Below are 24,321 nucleotides of genomic sequence, written 5' to 3'. Positions count from 1 at the left end.
TTTCGGTTCAGAGCTTCTCTATTTGATAAAACAAGACCAAAGCCTCACTATACACTCTTCTTTTATTGTAACATTTGAGACTAGAGTTTGATTTTTATCTTTTCAAATATTTTAGACTTTGATGATGTTATATTTTGTATCAAATTTGTACAAAAACAAATCAGGAAGTAGATGAAACTAGAAAATCTGTTTGAAAACTGAATAAAACCAAGCAAATATAAAAAATCAGCAAAGTGTTTTGGTAGCTGCCAGAACTTCTGTATGCGTCCTACTTCTTTAGTTTTGGTTATTGGTATTCCTTCATATTATTATTTTTGCTTTACCTAGAACAACTTCTAAGGAAAAATATTTATTATTTAATGTGTCTGCATTTAAAAAATGGTCATTGTTTTTCTTTAGATTAAAAAACCACTATTCTTTATGTATATTCTGTTTCACATGGGCTATCACTACTTTCTAATCTGGAATCGCTTACAAGGCTAGTGATTATTGTTTTCAACGCATAATCCAGTTACAGGATTAATTAATTAATTAATTAATTAATGAAACAAAACTGAATTGAAGACTTCCTGAGGGAAGATGGTTTTCCTTTTAGTTAATTTCTGAAGTAGGTTGTATCTACCCACTCATAGTCCTAAATCCTCATCGCCACAATACCAAAACATAGAGTCGAAGTAGTCTGGGCAGGATTATTTTGTGCAGCACAGAAGACAAGGGATGCTGGCTGTTGATGTCTCGCTATGATTTCTGGTTTCTTCTTGACAGATGATGACAGATTTGGCTTTTACGCCATTTGGGAATAAGTAGTTAACGTGGTAGGATCACTGGCTTCACACTCTAGCTTATTTGATCCACCTTAAATCTAAGGCAAGATTGCTGACCATTGTCCGTTATTTTCCTCTTTTTGAATACCGTATGTCTGTAGTCTGTCATCCCATTAAAAGGAAGTGAAATAGCACATATAATGTATTGTAACCTTCTTCCTATCTTCATTTTATTGTATTGTAGTTATTTTGTGCTAGTGAGTCATCTCCATTGTGGTCTCATCACAGGTCTGCTGCTAAAAAGTCATCCACATCGCAGTCCTGGCGCAAGCAACATCTTCTCTGTGTTTACCTATTTGTTGCTGCTAATCATGTCCTTGGCTCACAATGCACGCTGTTCTTTTAACTCTTGTCTTTTCTTTCATCTTTTGTTTTCACATACATGCATTTCCACTCGTACTTTATTACTACTATTATTAATATTACTATGGCAAAACTTTGCATGATTATAGCAACTTCTATTTGCATTGCTTAACAGGAAAAATGAAGTTTTAGCTGGATTTCACAATAGTACTCTGTAGACAGTTGAAAAACCTTGGGTTTATTTACAGTTTCTGTTACTACGTACGTAAACTAAAAAAAAAAGTGAAAGCACTGCGTTATACACAAATGATCCATTAGTTGAAAAGTGAGGGCACATTATTTTAAGAAAAATGAGTGCTTCAGCATTTCTACACTCTTACGTTTTTAATAGTTTATCAAATAACTGCTTACTTTCTTAAAAAACTATCTTCTAGAATTGTTACAGATGCATGTTTACTATTTTAAATTCATAATTTTAAGTAACTGTGTTTGGGTTTGTTTTGTTGATAATATATATGGAATGAAGATACTGGGCAATAAAGAAACTCTAAATTTCTTACGTTAGTCAAAAGACTGACCATATGAATCCTCAAATTTATAAATACTTACAGGTGCAGATAAAGATCATTTCAATAATATTATAATAGCTTATAAAACAGTTATGAATATTGAATCATGGAACTCCTCTGTGTTAGGTGACCATTAAGTGGTATGGCCAGAAGCATGCCGCGTCTGCATGATTAATGTGTGTATAACTGTCAGAAGAATTAAGTGGACTCTTTAAACAAACTGCTACTTGATAAGGCTGTTTAATAAAGGAAATTCTCCCACTTTATTAAAGCTTATATATAAATAAAAATATATATAATTCCATATGATTCTTAATATTTGCTGTTATGTTAACATTTTTATTAATATTTGTATAATTATTATTTATAACATTAAAATTGTGTGATACTATATAGAAATGTATAAATAATGTATATCTATATATCTAGATGTCAATAAGTGGGCGATTTCCCACCATAATTTCAAAACTATATTTTAATTATGTTCAATATCAATACCGGCTATCAGAATAATGCCAAGAGTGCCCAGAACAGGTAGGTAGGTACCATTTTGGGCACCAGCTTAGGAGAACACTGTATTATGTACTCATAGTTGAGTATAAATGCTATTAGAGATTGCCATAATTAAATATTTTGTAAACTGATTTAACATATTTCATTGCTGTTTCTTGTATTTTGATTTCTTCTCATAGATTACAGATAGGTTTTTTTCTCTTACAAAACATTAGCTTACTTTTCTGTGCACCATTAAGTGAACTGTTTTATTGCCATAAAATACTACGTAACATACAGCATAAAGTTTATGCTATAAAGTATGGCCAACACTGGGAGATGCTGTTATGTGGTATTTTCACTCTCAAAACTTCTGTATATAATGAGAAATAGTTCACATTCACAGTGAAATACATGAAGGGCTGTTTTTAGGAATCCAATTATAGCAGGCTGCTCTCATGGAGCTTCTGCTTATGCACTATATTTTGTTATCTACTTAGCAAAATAATTCTATTGTATTAGGCAGACACTCCAGTACTGCTATTTATCCTCCTGTAAACCCAAAACAGGCAGTCGATTTCTGCTTGGTGATAATACAATAATGGTCTAATTATTTCTGTAGTACTTACAGTGGTTGGAACAGACCTCATTTCCTGGTAGAGCTGTGTGCCGTTAACTGGAATAACAGGTAGCCGTGTAGAATACAATGGAAATTCCACATACAAGAGAAAGCATTACTTACTATTATGTAGTCATCTAGTTTTGTTTCAGTTGTTTCATAGTCTAATTGGTCTGTTTATTTCATTTTTATCAACAGCTATTATATTGGAGATAATGCTCTGACACCATGTGCTGCAAATAGTGAATTAGGGCTTTTTATATTTAAACTTGTTTTAAGAAGCACATAAAGATATTACATAGCTACAGTTCTATGCTAAAGGGTTTCTAGTGAAATCCTTTTAAATCAGCTTTGAAGATATTCATGTGGATGCTTTCCTGTGAAGATGAATAGAGCTGGAACATTGGCCACAATAGGCAGTAAAAGTCAAAATTTACTAGTGAGAGTAATTCTTTTAGTTAAAGGAAAAACTTTTAAGCCTATGTTGATATCACAATGATGAGGATAATCAGATTTAACCTAAAATGACATATCCTGTACAGAATAAGATGTGTATCACTTTGCTCTCTTATTTTGTCTGCAACTAACAGTGCTTTCAAATCAATACTGAACAGAGTATTTAAATGACATTTTTGTCATCTCTATGCAAGGACAGGTACAAGAAAACAGAAGAGCTTGTTTGTATGTGTTGGAGGGAGGAATTGCTTAAAAATTATTGTTAACTGTCTGCTGTAACCAGAATAATTCTGTTTACCTGTGTAAGAAATGCCACGTTTCAACGGAGTGTTTATCTTCCTTCTCTCTGGCTGTACCTACCTTTTGCCAGTTACCAGACTATGTCAGTAACCTCTCAGATTAAAGGAAGGGTGATGGTTACCCACTCCAATTTGCAATAGTATTCTGTTCTTTTAAGTATCCTAAGATTCACCCTGTCAGACTTGGGAGGTGTAATGAGTGTAACTATCTTTTGTAAAACAGAGGGTATTTCAAATTGGCTTTAGAGTCAAGGACATCCAGTCAGCTCTTGATTTGCCATCTGTGTGTTACCCAGCCTGGGAGTAAAGGGCATCGTGGGCTCCGTGCGTGCCAGCAGCACTGTTGGTGTACTCAGGATGCAATATTTGCTTGCTCATCTGAGGGGTGCTGGTTGGCCCAACATGAGAGCATTCGTTGTGTTTGAGTAAAAAGGATTATTCACCTTTGCTTTCATCCTTGCACTTTGACTATGTGTTCCGGCAGTCTAATTTCAAATACCGAGATGATCTATGGTTTTGGATTATGTGGTTTATACGAACCCTTTGTTACTCTTACAAATTGAAAATAGACCGTATATAGACTGTGTTTTGCTGTTACGTGCACTGCTTTTTAAAAATTGCCAGAAATTTGTCACTGAAGAAAGAATGTATCAGATAATTTTATTCACCTGTTCGACTGGAATCAGAGCATTAAGAAAATTGGGGGTCAGTAACTAGCAGTGTACCCAGGGGTCTTCATTAATGATCTGGATGATGGGGCAAAGTGCACCCTCAGCAAATTTGCTGATGACACCAAACTGGGAGGAGGGGCTGATACACCAAAGGGTTGTGCTGCCATCCAGAGGGACCTGGACAGGCTGGAGAAATGGGCTGTAAGGAACCTCATGCAGTTCAACAAGGGGAAGTGCAAAGTCCCGCACCTGGGGAGGAACAACCCCAGGCACCAGTACGTGCTGGGTGCTGCCCAGCTGGAAAGCAGCTTGGCAGAAAAGACCCTGGGTTTCCTCATGGATACCAAGAATGAGAGCCAGCAATGTGTTTTTGCTGCAAAAAAGGTGAATGGTATCCTGGACTGCATTAGAAGGAGTGTTGCCGGCAAGTTGAGAGAGGTGATCCTTCCCCTCTACTCAGCACTGGTGAGGCCACACCTGGAGTACTGTGTCCAGTGCTGGCCTCCCCAGTACAAGAGAGACATGGACACACTAGAGAGGGTCCTGCAAAGGGCCACAAAAATGGTGAAGGGACTGGAGCACCTCTCCTAGGAGGAAAAGCTGAGAGCTGGGATTGTTCAGCCTGGAGAAGAGAAGGCTCAGAGTGATCTTATCAATGTATATAAATATCTGAGGGGAGGATGCAAAGAAGAGGGAGCCAGGCTCTTTTCAGTGGTGCCCAGTGACAGGAGCAGAGGCAATGGGCACAGACTGAAACACAGGAGGTTCCCTCTGAACACCAGGAAACACTTTTTCCCTGTGAGGGTGACCGAGCACTGGCACAGGTTGTCCGAGGAGGTGGTGGAGTCTCCATCCTCGGCGATACTCAAAAGCCATCTGAACATGGTCCTGGGCACCCAGCTCTAGGTGGCCTTGCTTGAGCAGGGGGTGGGACCAGATGATCTCCAGAGGTCCCTGCCAACATCGACTATTGTATGATTCTGTGAAAATAAAGTGTTTTCTGGCTTTCCAGCACTATTACTGTGTTTACAAAAAAAGGAATCAAGCAAAATGGAAACAGTGGGTTTTATCTATAGTTTATCAGGTATTTATTTTCTGGGAGTTTGCATTAAGGGACAATCTATAAAGCCATCATATTCAGATCGTTTGCACTAAAAAAAACCTGGTCCCGGGCAAAATGAATAAACAAAACTGTTGGCAGTTAAGGTGCTAATCTATTTTACAATTACCCCAACGCAATATTTGAAGGGCATTACAGTTACTGTTCATAACAGCAGACTTTTTTCTTTAATATTGTCTTATTTTATTTCTTACAGTATGAAATAGAAGTAGAAATGGCCTCCTAAGAAAATCCCATATGAAACATTTAATATATAGTGTCTTTTCACATTGCTAAGAAAGGCAGTATATAAAATTGCATAACAGTGCATTACATGCAAGAGAATCGCTGTGGTCAATTCAGTGCAAAGTGAAAAAAACCAAAGACCGGAGCAATGCCTGGCTACACACTAGCAAATAAACAGTGTGATGTGGAAAGGTCCACTATGATTTTTCATTTTTGCCTGGAACAAGAAAATATATTTTAGAAAAAATCTTTAATACAGTTGTGTCAGTCAGAACATAGTATTGCAGTGTTGTATAATGTCTCCCCTGCTTATCTATGTCCTATAGCAGTTTTTCAGAAACCTTTTTTGCAAACACAAATTCCCTTTTGGAAATCCTCCATGCTGACCCCTTCTTTTCCTCATAAAAGAGGACAGCAACGTTGTTCCTCCAAGGCAGAAGACTGTGAAGTCACAGTAATTGTTGTTTGTCTTCAATTGCCAGTGTCAAATATGCAGTTACATTGCCCAAGAAGTAAAACACATTGTTACCCCTCCAAAAACATCAGTGTAGAATTTGAGAAACACTACTGCAAATGATCAATTAAAAATCAATTACTTTCATGTAACTAATAGGAACTAACCTCTTTGTTCACAATTTTTATAAACACATACAGCAACCATTCTGTGATTAGAGAAATATATCTATCACAAATTATCAATTGTTTTTGTCAACAATTTTCATGTAAGTCTGTATTTAATGTACACATGCTGTGCAGTTTTCACTTTTAAGCACCCAGTATTTAAGGGAAGTTAGGGAAACTGCATTTTAAAAGGTGAATTCCTTCCTTTTTCTTAGGCTAACCTCAAACTGATGGGTTGAGGAGAATAGCTAATAGCTGTATTTTGTTTGGTCTCGCATTCCTAATGTGACTATCCTATCTGTTGTGTCTCACTGTCCATCTGTCTGTTTTTTTAGGAGGTGATTTCCTGTCCTTTTTAAGAAAAAAGAAGGATGAACTAAAAACCAAACAGTTGGTGAAATTTTCATTAGATGCTGCTTCTGGTATGGCATATCTCGAATCTAAAAATTGTATACATAGGTAAGGAAGATATTTTTTCTCACTATTGTAATTTTGGTCATTGGAAATGCTAGTTGTTTAAATGTATATAGGGCTTACTATCAATAGGAGTGATCCCTACAATTTTAAAAAAAAGATGACACTTTTTCTGAAAGGAGGTCATTATTGCTTGCCTAATTCAAAACTATTCAGTTCATTTGGGTAAAAATAAGTGCTACATTATTTGATCGTATAGTTTGTTGCTACTAATAAGTTAATAATGATTTTTCATCATAATAATTTGCATTATAAGGAGCATAATTCATATGGTGACAATGAATCATGGCAAAAAACATCTGTGAGGTATATATCCTGTCTCAAATTTACTGATACTTACATGACCAACAAAGAAGTTAAGTTATGTTTGAGATGTGTTTCAGAAAAATCCACAGGTTTCTCAGATAATAAAGGGAGAAAAACTAGACTTCTGTATATTAAAATATTAATTGCCTGGACTGCTTTCTCTAAAATACAGAAGATTATCAGGCATTATGCTCTTGGGGTACCTTATTTCTGTTCCTACCATTCCTTTTTGTTGTTTCTTCTCCAGTTTGACTCTGCTGTGGAGCTGCTTACACTCAGTGTTTATCAAAGAGAATGTGCTTAATTTCCACCTATTTTTCTTCCACAATATCACAGTATTGCTTAAATATGAGACATAACACGACGATAATTCACTTTACAGAAAAATTATGAAAAACAAGTTTTCATCTGTAATATTGATGACTTCCACTTTGCATTGTAGAAAATTTGTAGGTAAACTGTATACCATTTCACTTACATAATCCGCCCATTTCCTATTTAGCACCATTCTGATGAATGCTGTTATTGGAGACCTGAATGACATTTCTCTTAGGTTTTATTAACAGTAAATTGTTCAGTTGCAATCGTGCAGGTCAAGAAGTAGATTTTCTTTAAAAACATTGTTCCAATGAGAGTAAGTTCAAAAGCTACTTATAAAATCTTACAGTATTATTGTGTCATTTATATATGTTTTGATCTTTTTTGTGTTCAACTTGATTTAAGGAAGCTTAAATAGAATAGTAGTCTTATGCTGTTTCCAAAACCTGGAAAATTATTCTGAAACACAAGTTAATTGAAACACTTTTGCAAGATCATGATAGATAAGAAACACTGAAAGAAAAAAACCTAACTCACTATATAAAACTATGGAATATTCCTTTTGGGAAATCCCAGAAAAGTATTGTAAGGACCATGGGGGAAAAATAGGATTAAGGTCCCAGCATTCTGTCATGGTACAATGTGTTTCAGCTTGGCTCTGTTTGCCAAGAAAATAATGGCATAAAAATTAAAGCAAGTAACAGCATTAGTGATGTACACTAGCCTCATAAATGCTCTAGTGCTTAATAATTTCTGTAACTGTCAGATCAATGTTAAATCAGAAGTGCCTGTTTAGAACTCCTGTGTTCTTAGAAAATAAAACCAAGGGGAAAAGTAATAGCTGAATAACTAAAATTTATTAGAACTGTATTGTGTAATGTCTTAGTTGGTAATTGCAATTACCGAAAGAGAGTACAGTATTTATTCATTAAATGACAGTGTGATGCCTGCAAAATATAAATAATTTTAGAAACAATTATTTTTTGAGAAATGCTATCCCCACCTCCCCCCTGCCTTTTTTTTTAAAAAACTCGAAAAAGGGTATCCCTGCTCATTTATGTGGATTAGTACTGTTCTAACTACTATAGATGACAATGTGTCTTCAGTGTATCTCTGAAAGACACACTGGCAGTTAGCAGTGAATAGGAAGAGCTTTTGTTAAGGTGTGTTTACAGAGCTAATAGTGATTCAGAGAATATATTTCAGAGAGAAGATATATGTAGCAGTGTCTTAGCATACGAAGATTTCATTGTTTCATTGTTTTCAGTTGGAAAGCTGAATAAAATGTGTTGTATAAATCTCAAGTCAGGAAAAAGAGCTGTAATCTAATCTGTTTGGTTAGTGCCATAGACTTGCCAAGGCACACAGCCTGGGTTACACATACTATGGTACAAGTAGGGAAAAAGTTCTTTCCCCCTGTTTGTTTTTTAACTTTCAGAATCTTCACAAAATTTGTTAGTATCACAGATTGTCGCAGGAGGTTATCAGAGAGAGCTACCGCTTTCCTTAAAGGAAAAACTGAAATTTTTAGTAAACCTATCCTGTAGAAAACTACAGTTTTAAAGTACCAAGCAAGCAAACCGTATCTTCAGGAAAACTGCAGAAATTTCTGAATCAGGACAACAACCAACCAAGTTTAGTGATTTTAGCAGTAATGATAGAGGCACTTCTGGGTGGGGTTTTTTTGAGTGTCGTGGTTTAACCTGGCAGCAGCCAAATACCATGCAGCCGCTCGCTCACCCCCCCCGCCGGGTGGGATGGGGGAGAGAATCAGAAGGGTAAAAGTGAGAAAAACTCGTGGGTTGAGATAAAGACAGTTTAATAGGGAAAGCAAAAGCCGCACACGCAAGCAAAGCAAAACAAGGAATTCATTCACCACTTCCCATCGGCAGGCAGGTGTTCAGCCATTGCCAGGAAAGCAGGGCTCCATCACGCGTAACGGTTACTTGGGAAGACACACGCCATCACTCCGAACGCCCCCCCTCCTTCTTCTTCACCCAGCCTTATATGCTGAGCATGACGTCATATGGTATGGAATAGCCCATTGGCCAGCTGGGCCAGCCATCCTGGCCACACTCCCTCCCAGCCCCCTGCACATCTGGCAGGGCATGGGAAGATGAAAAGTCCTTGACTAGCGTAAACAATATCTAGCAACAACCAAAACATCAGCGTGTCATCAACATTATTCTCACACTACATCCAAAACACAGCACTATACCAGTTAATAGGAAGAAAATCAACTCCATCCGACATTGAGTTACTAACACAGGTTAATTGGCAAAAGCTTACTCTAGGAAAGTAGCTCATGAAGTTTTAAAATGTGTTTTACCAAAGGCTAAGCTGCATTTTTGAGGAGTTTGAGCATTTATCGAGGATTTCTGGGCACCCTGGGGGATGGCTGGAGATACATTTGTCTAGAAACCCTGCCTGCCACAGAAGCAGAGAGCATCTGTTGCTTGCTGGGTACTCGGCACCTGTTGCACATTAGTGGGCGCAACACTCCTGGTGCTGTGCTGCAAATACACTAAACAAGGGAATGACAGGCTAGCAGGGAAAAGTCAAACTGTCTAGTGCTTTATAAGCAAGCTCTTAGGTGTTCAGGGCTCAGAATCTCCCTGGAGTTTCAGCCCCTCCTTACCTGAGCGCTGAAGGTGCAGCTATGTGACTGCATGGTCTGTATAAGGAATTTGGGAGCCCTTGTTCCCTTCTTTTTAGGCCAGGCAAGACAAATTAGTCATGGGTAAATTTAATGTTGAGAGTATGTAGAATGGAAAAATTTAATTCATAGTAGGAAGGAGATTTAGCACTATGTAAAAAGCATAGTAATTTTTTAAAAGAACAAGAAACTTGTTCTTTATTGTCGGAAACTTCATCAATTGAAGTTCTCAGGTAAAAAAGAGGTAAGAAAACTTACTGGAGAGAAAATGGACTAAGCAGCGGAATGTTTTTTATTTTGTTTAAAAGTCCATAGGTTTTGATTACTATTACTTAAGAAGGATCAGTAATATATAATTAGAAATTGTTTCTATTATGTAGGTTGCAGCAAAACAAAATTATTTTGCTTCGTGCTATTGTTTTTCTGCTGTATTCTATTTATTGTTTTAAAGATTTGTTCAGAATCCTCACGTTTTTTTAGTAGTTTAAGTGACCATAATTTAATACCATGTATATTTGACTTGCTGTAATGTGAAACTAGAAGGTGCACAGCAGTTTATTACAATTATTTTTAATGCCACTTTTTAGTTGTAGCTGCACTAGCTATACTTAGCCTTTATATTTTAAAATTCTACCTAAATCTGTACTGGTTTTCTGAAATTGCTATTTGAGCCATACTTTGACTTAGTCTTTCAGTAGTGGGGCAGCAACTAATCTGCTCTTTGTTTTCTATTTTTATGTGTGTTACGGTGTTTCAGTAGGTGCAAATATAAAGTTAAAATTTGTCAGACTTAGAATGCTTAATGCATGTGAGTGATTATTTGATCCGCATTTTCATCTCCTCTAGCGTCCAGATATTACTTGTTCTTTGCTCTCTGTTTGTTCTGTTTAAAGAGCAGAAATGAGTGGGCTTCAAGGAAAAAAAAAAGCTGCATGAAATTGCTGCACATTATTAAAAGAAATAAAAAGAGTGGTTGAACATATACAGAAGAATGTAGTAATTTCATCTCCATTTGATTAACATGACGTTGAAGAATTGTTTCTTGCTTTTCATTGTTACCATATGCTATTGTTTAGATAGTTCCATTTTTTCTGTTAATTAGAAACACAAGATAAGGGTGGAGATGTGATAATTTCAGTTGGTTCAATAAGCATTTATGAGTGGTCTTCTTTTCCAGTATTTGATTTGTGTGTGATGAATGCATTTGTCCATAATTTATGTTCAGTTTCCAAGCCAATCCTGTGGGAGTGTAGGAGAGAAGCTGCAACTACCTGATTCAGAGAATTTGGACATACCTATTGTTTGTTTTATTTTCCCCTCTCTTTACCGCATAATTTTGTAATTAAAATAATTCAAATTATCGTAGAACTCAACTGGAAAAATATTTCAATATTGAGGGAAGCAGTTATGTATAGGATTTCCTCTGTTTTTATCACTTGATAGTCAATACAACCTTTCAAAATCAAAGATGCAGCTAGGTCTTGAAATTTTTCTGTGTTGTTTATCTACAAGTAATACATATGCAATCCTAATTGAAACTAGCAGAAATATTTTTCTTCTTTTCAGTTAGCTACTGTGCTCCTTGATAGTGTTCTACGCACAGTTTCAATGCTTTACTTGAGAAATAGGTTGATTTTTACCTTATTTAAGAGCTTTTACAAATACATTAAGAACCAGTTTATTTTTTTAAATAATTTAATGTGAAAGTCATGAGATTCAGCAAGGCCAAGTGCAAGTTCCCGCCCCTGTGTTTTTTACAATATGAATATTAGAAATATTTCCATTCTATTTAAAGTTAAAACCACAAATGGGAACTTTGATGAAGAACTGTTACTTTCTGTAGGCCACTTTATATAGGTATGTTGTTAGTGTTAAAAAAAAAAAGCCACCAAAATTTATTCTCCCCTATCTATAAAGTAATTTTTAGTCAAACTTTTGAGTTTGATTGGCGTATTACAGTACCATGTATTAAACTTTTATTTCTTAATATGGATGTGTTTTATGCAACCTTCCATGTTGCCTCTTAACTAGTAAGTTTTCTTCCACTAAAACCCGTATTTCCACTGACTTTATTAGATTAGAAAGGTACTGTGCATACTATAGCATTGTGGGTTTACACAGGTTATTGATTATTTTTTATTTGATCTATTGGTCGGAAGAGAAACAAATGGAAGAACCATTACAAATGCATAGCGTTTATTTGGACAGATAATCCAGATTGCAAGTATACAGGAAGATTGCAGAAGCCCTCCCAGCTCTGTTGTGGGTAGCTGAGGATCTGTTTGCTAACTCTTTCCAAAAAACATAAGTTCAAAGAGCAGCTCTTAGGAGTCCTAGTTGTTGCTAAGCAAATTAAGGAAGCGTTGACTGTTGCCAAAACAGTGGTGCTGCTCCCCTTGCCACACTGCTTGGCACTCTGCGTCTGATGCAAGAAGGGAATGCTGCACCCATCTTAAGGCTGCGGTGTTTGCTGACACTGTGCTGTACCAAGGTGCTTGGAGTCTTCAGCCTGTCTCTGCGCTCCAAGGGTGCGGTGCTAGTAAGGCAGTCGGTCTGCACAAGATCTGTTTTTCATCTGTGGCTATTAAAACTGGTTTCGGACCATAACATTTATCAATACCAATGTGTCAGTGCTTTCAAACACTCCAGGAAATTATATTTTTTGTAGTTTTCACACTACTGTGTTTCTTCAAAATGTGGTATTTCCAACCCCAAAATTACTAATACAGCATTCTTCAACTGCTGTTGTCTAGGAGGAGACAGGTGAACACTGCTACATTTCACTCTGCTTGCCATATAGGAATAGATTAAAGTATTATATACCAGGTTTCAGCTTTTAAAAATAGATTTTCAAGAGTTTTTGAGGGTTTTTTTTACAGTCGTCTCTACTGTCACATTAGTAAATGTGGTTTGATCCTAGAGAAATCCATTTGCCACTAAAGTTGAATCAGTTCTGCATTGGTACTTCTGGGTGTCTGAAATCTTATTTGAGCAACATGATTATTTTTTCTTTAATGAGCTTGATACTCTTTAATGAGTATGATTCTGATCTGAAATTATTCAGGAAAAAAACAGGGGAAATGTAAGCGTCCAAACCCATTAAAGTAAGTATTATGAATATTGTATATGTTAAACTCATTATAGTAAATTAGAGAGATTATTGAATTCTAAGTATGCTGTAATGTAAGTGGACGTGAACTATGATGAAGAGCTGCTTTTGAATAAAAACTGAGCTTCCTTCTAATTTATTATCTGTTTCCCTAAGCTATCGGATTCTGGCATGGCTGAATAACAAAAGATTTTAAAAGGGAGTTGAATACAGTTTTTCCTTGCAGACTCTGTGTATTTGTTGTAGAGGTTGATAACTGCTTCCCTTGTGTGCTTTATTTGAAATTCACCCCAACCTCTATTAAAAGCAAATTAGCTATCTCAGATTTAGCTTTGCCACAGCTGCAGAAGGCTTGTAATTTGAGCAACAGTTGCATGGATTTGGATGGTCAGAGTATGATATAAGAAATGTCTGTATACGTTTTTGTTTACTGTAAATCTCAACATATCATGCTATCTCAATAAGACCATGCTATCTTTCATGTATTCCTGAATTATGCTCGATGCAGTCCTGTTACCAGAGGAGTCAGTGGCCACAGTATGTAGGAAATATATATTTGAATTGTGGCTTTTTGGTGTTATTGTGTTACATAAATAAGCAGTAGACTACACATACAATTATATTAACTTAATGATTGGCACATTAATGATAGAACTGGAAGTTCTTTTTTTTTTTAAAGAATAACACATTACTTTATTCAGCTGCTATTAGGATGGATTTTGTTTGCCATTGGGAATTTCCAGCACCAATTATCTCTACCATTTGCTACTCTTCTTTTTAAATATTAATTTATAAGGCATCTATTAATACAAGTGCAAAACAAAGTTGCTGTTTAACTGTGGTCATTCTGAGGCTAATACTAATAATTAATAGTTCCCAGAGGCCAGTTTAGTTATTAGATTCTGCTGTTTCTCAGTTTGGAATGGCAAATTGAAGTTTCTTCATATGAAATAAATAAAGAGAAATTAACTTTTTTTCCCCATGATTGAATTTTCTTTTGATAAGGCAGTTATAACATTTCATCTTATTTAATTGAAATTTCTTTAGGTTTCATCTTACATCTAACCAATACAAGGTCTATGTATCAGCTGACTGGCATCAGGGGTAGTCCAGTGTGATCAGCCAAAGATAGTTCTTTATATTAATGTTTTGAAGTGTCTGTTAAAGGTTTCAGTGAGGTTGATATTTTCATTTTACCATAAACTTTACCTAGTGCTCCCTATTCACCTTGTACTTGAATATCATCCTTTATGTGTTCCCCATAAAATAGGGAAAATATCCAATTATTTCAGACCTCTGAGATTTCAGTATGTCACTTTTCCTAGGATGATGATTTAAAATGTCATGTAGAGTTAAACTAAAGATAGTAATAGATAAATTGTTTGGCATGTTATTTTGTAGACCTGGTTATTTGAAAAATTGCAATGTCCATATTGACAATAAACTATTGTAATAAAAATATACAATTCATACATTGTATACAAGTATAGAAGAATTCACCAATAACTGTTAATACAGGGGAAACTGAAAATCTATTATTTTTCACAATAGCTAGCAATGTATAACAGGTTCCATTTTTGTTTTCTGTTTTGGTACATCTCATCTTTCAGTTAGCAATTAGAGGTTAGATTTACCATTAGAAGGTAACTTCTTCATTCTGATCAACTGACTCTCTGTATTGTATTTTTAAGGAACTATGAGTGTCTCATATATTTATGTATAACTTATATGTGACCTGAGACCTTAATTTAACACTTGCAGATTTTGTGCTTCTGAAAGAAACTAATATAACAGCCCTGGTGAATGGAATCCTTTGACTGGGGATGAGAGCAGAACAAGATTTCCATTCAGACTGCCCCTGCCAGCCAACCCCAACTGATGTCTTGTCCTGTCCTGCCAAAGATTTCCTTAGATTTCAGGGCTTCCATGGGCACTAGAGTTTCTTGGCCTTTCTGTTCTGTCTTTTCATTAAAGAAAGCATAATACATTGTTTGCCATGTGGAAAGTGGAAATGACACTCACTGGATTTATACTGGGTGAAGGTTATTATATGCTACTTAACTGTGAACACCCTTTTGCCTCTTTCTGAACTGGACTGCCTTGAAATGAGTGACCTTCCAGAGGTGGTATCTGTAGCTGAAAACACCTATTTTTTACACTACCAAAAACCATTCTTGTTTTCATTAAAGTTTGTGGTACTAACTCAGGTTTTGTTATTGGGGTGGGGTGGCAGGTCATAGCTTGGGTTTTCCATTCAGTGCATTCATGGGCACACTGCCAGACCAAAATTTACATAATGTAACTTGATATGATTGATGAAAATAAGAGTAGTAATATTGAATTAATAATGTAAGTATTAGCATGGTATCCAAGTTCATTTGTAAATTAAGTATTTTGCAGTGTTAACTAATTTTAAAGACTTACATCCATATAATCCACATCCTTGTTCTAATGAAATGGTCAGCTTTCCTTGTTCAAGGACCTCAATGCCTGAATGATAACGTGACTGAAAATAACTGAGATATAAGCTCTGTAATCAGAATATTTGGGGGAGGGAGCGGTAGGAGTAGTTTACAGATGGGAGATAATGATAACTCTCCAGGCATTTGCCCAGTCATTTGTGGGAAGGAGTGAGGCTGAGCATGGAGCTGGGCACACAGAATGGGAAGATAATTTGGCATCATGAAGGAAGGATGTGAGAAATCCTTGCTAAGGAGCATACATTGTATACAAATATAAAAGGAAGGAAATGTGCCATTTTTAGGAGAGTATTTTGTAAGAAAATGAGCCTAAATCCAATTTTAAAGTTCCTTTACTTTCTGATGGTCCAGGGCTTCTCGTTCTGAGATTTCTTTCCTTTCCTTTCCATTGTCATTACTCTTGCAGGTTTTACTGCATAATTAGCTGAGACATGAAAAAGAAAAAAAATTTGCAAAAGGAAAATTTGTTAGGAAGGAAATATTATTTGTTCTTGTTACAGCTTAGGTAAACCACAACTGTTTTACTAGCTAGCTAGTATTTCTGCTCTTAGATGTTTCAGTGAGTAACAATGAATCCATTCTCGGAAATCTCAGATAGTTGTCTGGTCTTTTCTGCCATGCTGAACTTATGTTTGGGTCCCAAGGCTCATCAGAGGGTCCAAAAGGACAACACAAAGTATGTGTTCAGAATACTGTGACATACTGTAGTAAAATATTGTCTATGATGCATATAGTTATGTGATCTGTTCTTTTAGAAATGTATCTATTTTATTATTGTGATACAGCTGTTCTTGTTGTGTGTAAAACCAAAATAAAGTTCTTGCATTAGAAAACTTAGTATTTTATAGACAGTGGGGAGAAAAGTGAAATGTCAAAAGCTAATTATAGAAAGGATGATATTTATTGTAAGAAATCAGAAGAAATTCTTAGGTTATAAAGAATTCATAAGAAATTTCAAAGGAGATTTAGATTTTTTTCTTGTTACAGAAGACGCATATTATGAAAACTATTTTTTTTTTGCCTCTGTGGAGTTGAGTCAGTGTATCTTTTTCTCATGAGATATCCCTGATACAGAAAATTCCCTCTTAAAAGATGAGTAAGCTTTGCTAGAAATAAAGCAAGTGGGATTGAAGAAATGTAAGCAAATTTTCTTAGACTCCCTCATTCTATTTAACAAGCTGTGACATTTTAAGTGTTATGGTAATGTGTTAGGGTTGGTTTTATTTAACTGCAATACCACTTTCTTGTTGAAAAATATTAGGAATTTACAAGTATTATTCAGACAAAATCATTGGAATAACATCTTTTTAGAATAATAAATCTACTCACAGCATGAGAGTGACAGGCTCTATTTAATTAAGAAGTGAAAAGTAAAAAATGAGAGTACAGGAATTTGAAAATAAGATTAAAATAACATACAGCTAGTGTTTGTGAAAGCTGTTGTGATGATCTTAAAGTCATATAGCTTTCCTTTGCAGTATAAATAATATTCCCTCTACTCTAAAAGTCCTGTTGCAATGGAGAATAGTGGATGAAATGTAATTACTTTCTATGGTAAATGTAGAAAGTTTAGTGACACCTACTGTTTAGAGAAATAAGACGCCTTAAGTTCACAGTCTGTGAATTTCTGTCTTGTGTTATACAAGGTCAATAAAAACATGTACTCCAGAACTATTGTCAAAGGACATACCTATATATACTTTGTGGAGAAGCAAGTACAGAAAAGAGAATATTATACTTTTGATATGGGTGCAACACTAATTAGGTTGCTATCATCTGCAACATCTAGACATTTCTACCTGATATCTTCATTTTAGTTTGAGGGGATTCATTTTTAACAGTTCCATGTTCTCTTAGCTTTCATTACTCTCAACAAGAATTTTAATTTCTGTTACTTACTATTGAACTTTTAAGAGAGAGAACAAGAAGTTCCAGTATGCCATCGGACAGTTTTTCTCCAAATTTTGCTAGTTTGTGTAGACTAGTTTCTTTAAGTAGGAAAAGACAGAATTTGCAAATAACTTTGAAATTCCTTGATGTCTTCCAGACAGGAAAAATGCAACCTAATGTTGAACAATGTAAACATTTACATACTCTTTCAGGAATAGTCCAGTTACCCACTTTCTTGAAGAATCTGTCTATTCCTTAAACAGTGTTTTTTGAATGGATTTAAAAGTGAAGTTTGGAGAACATTGTAGCTTTAATAATAATAATTAGGAGGAAATGGTAATGTGAGAATCTGAAAGTATCAAGAGATATCAAGGGAAACCATTATTCAAGCAAGGGTCCTAACCTCCCTCTGGAATTCAATAGTAAATAAAAAGCTGCACCTTTTTACAGACAGATGAACTGTTATTCCATGAATTAGAAGTAAATTAATTTGCTGTTATCACTGGCTATCTGGTTATTTAAAATAAAATAGTGGTTTTATTGCCATCTTTGAGGTAAGAATTTTACTATTAAATTGTAGTGAAAAATTAATTGATTCCACAGAGCGAAGTCTAAGTGCAGGAGACATTGCAAAACCAGTGTGTGTTTACCCAAGTGCATTAAATACAACTTGCCATGCTGAAATCAACAGAAAAATGGTCATTGAATTCAACTGGAAAAGAAGTAGGGCCTTAGATGATAATGACTGCTTTTGTAATACTTCAATACATATTATTTAACAAGTTGTTGTAGTCATTGCCATGAAGCTACGGCAGTAATTCTTCTCCATTATTTCAAAGTTCAAAGTTTCATATTAAATCTGCTCAGAAAGTTCAGACATCCCCTTGTCAGATACCATCAGATACCAAATACTTCACAACTAGGAGATGCAGACCATGTTTATGCATTACTATACCACTGGTGGTGTTTCCACAGAACTTTTAAACTATATTTTTTATAATCTGTACCAAAAAGAAAGATGCAGTGCAGGATTTCATTTTTGCAGTGGATAAAGGAGTCATTAGTGGTAGATGATAAGCAATGAATTACATGATAGAATAAGAGAAAAGCAGAAGAAGATGGATTGGGGAGGAGAGGAAGAATGCAGTCAACTAAATGCCAGTCACCTCAGAAATGAGGTACAGTATTCTTCTTTGAGCATAAATCATTGACCAGAAGATAAGCATGTGTGTCAATGTTTCTTTAGTAAAGCCAAAGCATGCCTTCATGTACACCGTTTTCTTTTCTTTAGGGTATAGAACTTCTCCTGTTTTATTTCTTATAGCAGAAAATTCTAATTAGTGTTTCTAGAAAAGGAAATATATGTTGCACTAAGATATAATATATTGGTTCAATATTTTATTGGCTTTCTGATACTGATTCTTGACATTTCAAAGAGGAATGTACCCCAGTTGTCTCAGACAGGAAAATACTTTCATTTTAATAAAAAATTCTTAGGCTGTATGTCAATGGTAATGAATAATAAATTCCCAAATTGCTTTCCTAAGGAAAATAAACATATTTCCCTTTTCTAATTTTTATACACACATATATATATTTATATATGATACTAGGTTACACCTGTTTTATGGATTTGGCAAAATGTTTATCCACTATTTTTTTCAGATAGTACTAGTGATGATATACCTTACTAGTGATGATATACCTTACCTAAGAACTCTCTAGTTCTTCCCAGTGCCCCAGGAGGTTTTTCAGGAGTGCCTCTGAGCTTTAAATTGCTGTAGTTTTATCACTGAAGTATTACAATCAGTGTAGGTGTGTGGCTGTGTACATAGTGAAAAACGCATGAAGGAAGAATGTAAAATGGGCTTTAGTGTGCCTTCATGAAAGAAGTTTGTTTTAAAGTTTATGCAACTGAAAAACACTGTGTATATAGAATATATTACTTCTGCATGATCATAGACAGCTTATAGTTCTACATATCAAATAACAAAGAAATGTTGTTTTCCAGTTTAGGAGATGCAGACCATGTTTATGCATGACTTTCATTAAGATCAAGATCTTTCTTTAAGAATCAAGACATTTTTCTCATAAAGCTGAGAGAAACTTAAGTGAAGTTATGCATGTTCAGCTCAATTCGAAGGTAAATTTAGTTCCAATAGGTACTGCTCACAAAAAGATTCTGAACAAATTTAATTCATCTTAAAGGAATCACAGTTGTTGGGAGTGAGTAAAATAAAACATACAGTAAGCTAAGTGCATGTTATGTTCTTTCACTTTTTTTTCATTGCTCTGTAGCTCTCAGCCTCTTTCTGTCTCGTTTGGCAGAATTATAGTGCAGGAATATGCTTTTATGAAACATTTTTATGTCACTATGAGTATTGATTGAAATAGGGATTTAGTCTTTGTCAAAGGCTATTTCAGAATCCCTTATGCAAGGCAGCAGGCAGTGAAGAAAACCTTATCCAAGCGTTAACTGATTTGGAAGATTGAGGGAGATCATCAAGGTACATGGAGCTGTAAGAATTGTTGAATCAATGTTACAGTATTTTGTTGTTCACAGATTTAAGCTGAGTCACTCAAGCCTGACAGAAAAAGCTCCTGGCAAAGCTGGACGTCAGATACTTCATCGTGTCTCATGGGTTCTGGGAAATAAAAATAGATCAGTGAAATAAGGGCCAAGTCCCAGTTTTGAAAATCTATATATAGGATTTAGGATGGCAGAATAAGTAAAAATCCTTGATTTGAAAGGCTTCCTGCTTTTGGAGTAATTTCTGGGCACGATTTTGGAGGTCAGTATGATGAGTAAGATTACAAATGCTTAAACAAGGAGTTTTTAAACTTTTCTGCTATGAATATTGCTTCTTAATAGTTAATTGGTTATAAACACCTCCATTCCCATTCACTAACAAACAAATTGAGGGTCCTTTCTGTTTGGTATTGTAGACCTGATCTGGATTAGGGGATCAAGTGCTCCCTCAGTAAGTTTGCAGATGACACCAAGCTGGGCGGGAGTGTTGATCTGCTCAAGGGTAGGAAGGCTCTGCAGAGGGACCTGGACAGGCTGGATTGATGGACCGAGGCCAACTGTCCTGCACTTGGGTCACAACAACCCCATTCAACGCTATAGGGGAAGAGTGGCTGGAAAGCTGTCTGGCGGAAAAGGACTGGGGATGCTGGTTGACAGCTGGCTGAACATGAGCCGGCAGTGTGCCCAGGTGGCCAAGAAGGCCAATGGCATCCTGGCCTGTATCAGAAATAGTGTGGCCAGCAGGAGTAGGGAGGTGATGACACCCCTGTACTCAGCACTGGTGAGGCCGCACCTCGAATACTGTATTCAGTTTTGGGCCCCTCACTACAAGAAGGACATGGAGGTGCTGGAGCGTGTCCAGAGAAGGGCAATGAAGCTGGTGAAGGTCCTGGAGCACAAGTCTTAAGAGGAGTGGCTGAGGGAACTGGGGTTGTTTAGTCTGGAGAAGAGGAAGCTGAGGGACTTGCTCTTTACAACTACCTGAAAGGAGGTTGTGGCGAGGTGGGGGTCGGTCTCTTGTCCCAATTAACTAGCGATAGGACGAGAGGAAATGGCTTCAAGTTGCGCCAAGGGAGGTTTAGATTGGACATTAGGAAAAATTTCTTTACTGAAAGAGTGGTTGAACATTGGAACAGGCTGCCCAGGGAAATGGTTGAGTCATCATCCCTGGAAGTATTTAAAAGACGTGTAGATGAGGCGCTTAGGGACATTGTTTAGTGGGCATAGTGGTGTTGGATTGATGGTTGGACTTGATGATCTTAGAGGTCTTTTCCAACCTTAATGATTCTATGACCTTCCTAACTTCTCATTCACTTCCAGGAAGCCACCCTTTCTTCCCATTATTGCTTGTGCAGGCCATCCTCTCTTGCACATGATTATCTGGACTAGTTTCTTATCCTCCTTGCAGGGTCATGGATGGAATCATGAAGTCCCACTCCCTCCTGATTTTCTTTTACTGACACCAGCCTTGCCTCCCTTTCATATTGCAAATAATCCTTATGGGAGCTAGCTTAGATAAAAAACTAGTCATAGATATGAGTCTAATATCTCCTTAGCTTGAAATGATCAGGGATTATCATGGTACTGAGTGGAAATTCTGAGTATCATAAACAGATGGCAAAATTGAGATGACAGGATCTGCCATGCTGCTATTGTCTTATTTTAGCTGAACTCAAATATGAAATAATATCAGTGTGGTTACAGATACATTTATTTATCCTGGTTATTTATTAATGTATTTTAATTTTAAAGGGTTTGTTTAACTTCTGTATATATCATTGTTCTTCTATAACACAGCTGGACTTCAGTTGTAAATTGAAACTAGTTGTTCATTAGTTTGTACGTAAATAACCATCTTTCCTACCACAAGAGAGCATTGTAACTTTCAGAGTCAGACAGACAGAACTCTTAGAAGGCTGTAAGAGTTATGGAAGATTTTTCTATGTCAAAGACTTTTTTTTTCCTTAAATGGGCAGTTGTTGCTTTTTAAAACTGTTAAGTAGCTATTAAATTCAAGTGCTTCAGCTTCCTTCTGGTGAGTATTTTATAGCAACTGATACAGTGCTTGGTAATCTTTCAGATTTGACAGTGAGCCAGTATTTTTCTATGATAGTTTTAACCTATTGTTTAAAACTACACAGTTCACCTCTACTGTTGTGAGCCCCTTGCAGTAGATGTCTAAACCTGGTGCTGGAAGGTAGGACAGACATCAGGCGCAATGACATAACTCAAAAATGCTATGAGGAGGAGCAGAAATAATGGGGAGTCTTCTGTGAGCAATAATGGCAGGGGCTCTGATGTGCCACTGATGTGCTGCTGACATCGGCATGGGATAGGGGAAAATCTTGTAGTTGTCCTTCTAAATGTCACAGGCTTTTAATACATTAGATACTTGTTGTGTAAGTGTTTATGCTTTTGTAGATAAAAGATGGTGCTGGGATGAATGAAAAGAAGAATTCCTATATCTTCCTCAGTTTATGCTTCAGTTCTATTTCATTTCAATAGGTGGAGTTTAGAGGTTTTGTACATACATACAGCTTTCATATTATGTTGAACTGCAATGCTAGCAGACATATTTGCCTTGATAACACAGAGGAGATAAACATTTAAAAATAATTCATTACGATACCTAACCTATCTTTCTTTTTAGTTTAATATGCATACCTCTATGAACTTGATTTTATTCTTCTTACCTTTAAGAAACAGTAGTGAATATTATTTCTTTATCTGTGATTCCACAGTGTCACTAACATATTTTTAAAGCATATGGAGAAATTCTGAAAACATGTATTGTAATTTACAGTTCATAGCTATACTCTTCTTATTGTTCTGAATCATTTAATTTGTAATTTCTTTTGTTTCTTCCCTTATAAATAACTTCATAATTACAATAACACTCTGGACTTCCTGCTTTTAAGTTGTATGTACTTACTTGATTTTTACCATTGGTGCTGCCCTTCCTTTTATCTTCTAGAAATTTTTTTCCATTTTTGTTTTGCTTCCTCTTACTGTGGAAGACCTCTGCTGTTTATACATAGACTAATTGTAGGAAATGGTGTTAATGAGCAGGAGAAAGTCATGTTCCCAAGCTATAAATAATTATGATTACCTTTGATGATACTGTAGTACTACAATTACTTTGTCATGGTTAAGATTGCAGACATGCTTAATTGCAACAGTAGGGCAAAATATTTCTTACCTCCTTCTGTAAGTCCTCTGTTCAGGAGTATATAAACTTTTTATATCAGAAAAGAAGTGAGCAGAGCTAAGCTATGTAGAGGAAAGGAACATTTGCTACCAGTAAGAACTGATAGGAAGTTACTCCTTTGCGTGGTGAAACGAGACGTAGCAAAATTGCTGAGGGTGCACTCAGCCCCATTATCAAGATCATTAATGAAGATGTTAAACAGGACTGAACCCAGTATTGACCTCTGGGGTACACTGGTAGTTACTGGCCTCCAACTAGACTTTGTGATGCTGATCACCTCCCTCTGGGACTCGCTGTTCAGCCAGTTTTCAGTCCACCTCAATGTCTGCTCATCCAGCCCATAATTCAACAGTGTCTTCGTGAGGATTTTATGGAGACAGTGTTGAAAGCCTTACTGAAGTCCCCTCATCTACCAAGCCAGTTATTTCATTATAGAAGGTAATCAGGTTGGTCAAGCATGACTGGCCCTTAGTGAATCCATGCTGACTACTCCTGATGACTTTCTTGTTCTTCATGTGCCTGGAAATGGTTTCCAGGATTAGCTGCTCCATTACCTTCCCAGGGATCGACTAACCTGTAGTTCCCTGGGTCCTCCTTCTTGAAAATAGGAGTGACATTTGCTTTACTCCAGACTTCAGGCACTTCTTCCAGTCACCATGATAGATGAAAGCTCATTGAGAGTGGCCTTGCAGTGACATCAGCCAACTCCCTCAGCACTCATGGCTGCATCCCATCAGGGCCCATGGACTTACATAAGTCCATTTTGCTTAAGTATTCCCTGACCAGTTCCACTTCCACCAAGCGTACGTCTTCCTTGCTCCTGACTTTCTCCATGGTGCCTGGGGCCTGGGATTCCTGAAGGCCAGTCTTGCTAGTAAAGACTGAGTTGAAGAAGGCATTCATCCTGTCCCATCACCTCAGGCCCTTTGCTCATCCATTCTGTTCATCATGCCCTCACGGCATTGCTGGTGACTCTCTCCCTCTTTCTATATTCGTAGCTGAAAGCTCTTCTTACCAGGTCAGCCATCTATTCTCAGACATAGCTTTGCCCCACTTAGTGAGGTGGAGCCCTCTCTCCCGAGCAGACGCTGATCTATAAACACGGTCCCAGGGTCGTAGAACCCAAGACTCTGTCGCCAGCACCAGGTCCA

The 24,321-nt window shown here is 36.5% G+C and overlaps 1 protein-coding gene across 3 annotated transcripts in view; it reads left to right on the top strand.

The window, feature by feature from the left end:
• FER (FER tyrosine kinase) overlaps positions 1-24,321 on the top strand; it is a 181,684-nt gene that overhangs the window by 130,371 nt on the left and 26,992 nt on the right. For all 3 annotated transcript variants that reach the window (XR_012670947.1, XM_075137198.1, XM_075137197.1), the window contains one exon: positions 6,535-6,658. Coding sequence is in view for 2 of the 3 variants with exons in the window: in XM_075137198.1 (XP_074993299.1) it covers positions 6,535-6,658 (124 nt within the window). In the remaining variant the exon portion in view is untranslated. The remainder of the gene's footprint in view (positions 1-6,534; positions 6,659-24,321) is intronic.

This window comes from Calonectris borealis, chromosome Z (genome assembly GCF_964195595.1).
Source record: "Calonectris borealis chromosome Z, bCalBor7.hap1.2, whole genome shotgun sequence".
NCBI lineage: Eukaryota > Metazoa > Chordata > Aves > Procellariiformes > Procellariidae > Calonectris > Calonectris borealis.
The sequence above is the reverse complement of the archived record's forward strand: the minus strand, read 5'-3'. Positions and strand labels throughout refer to the sequence as shown.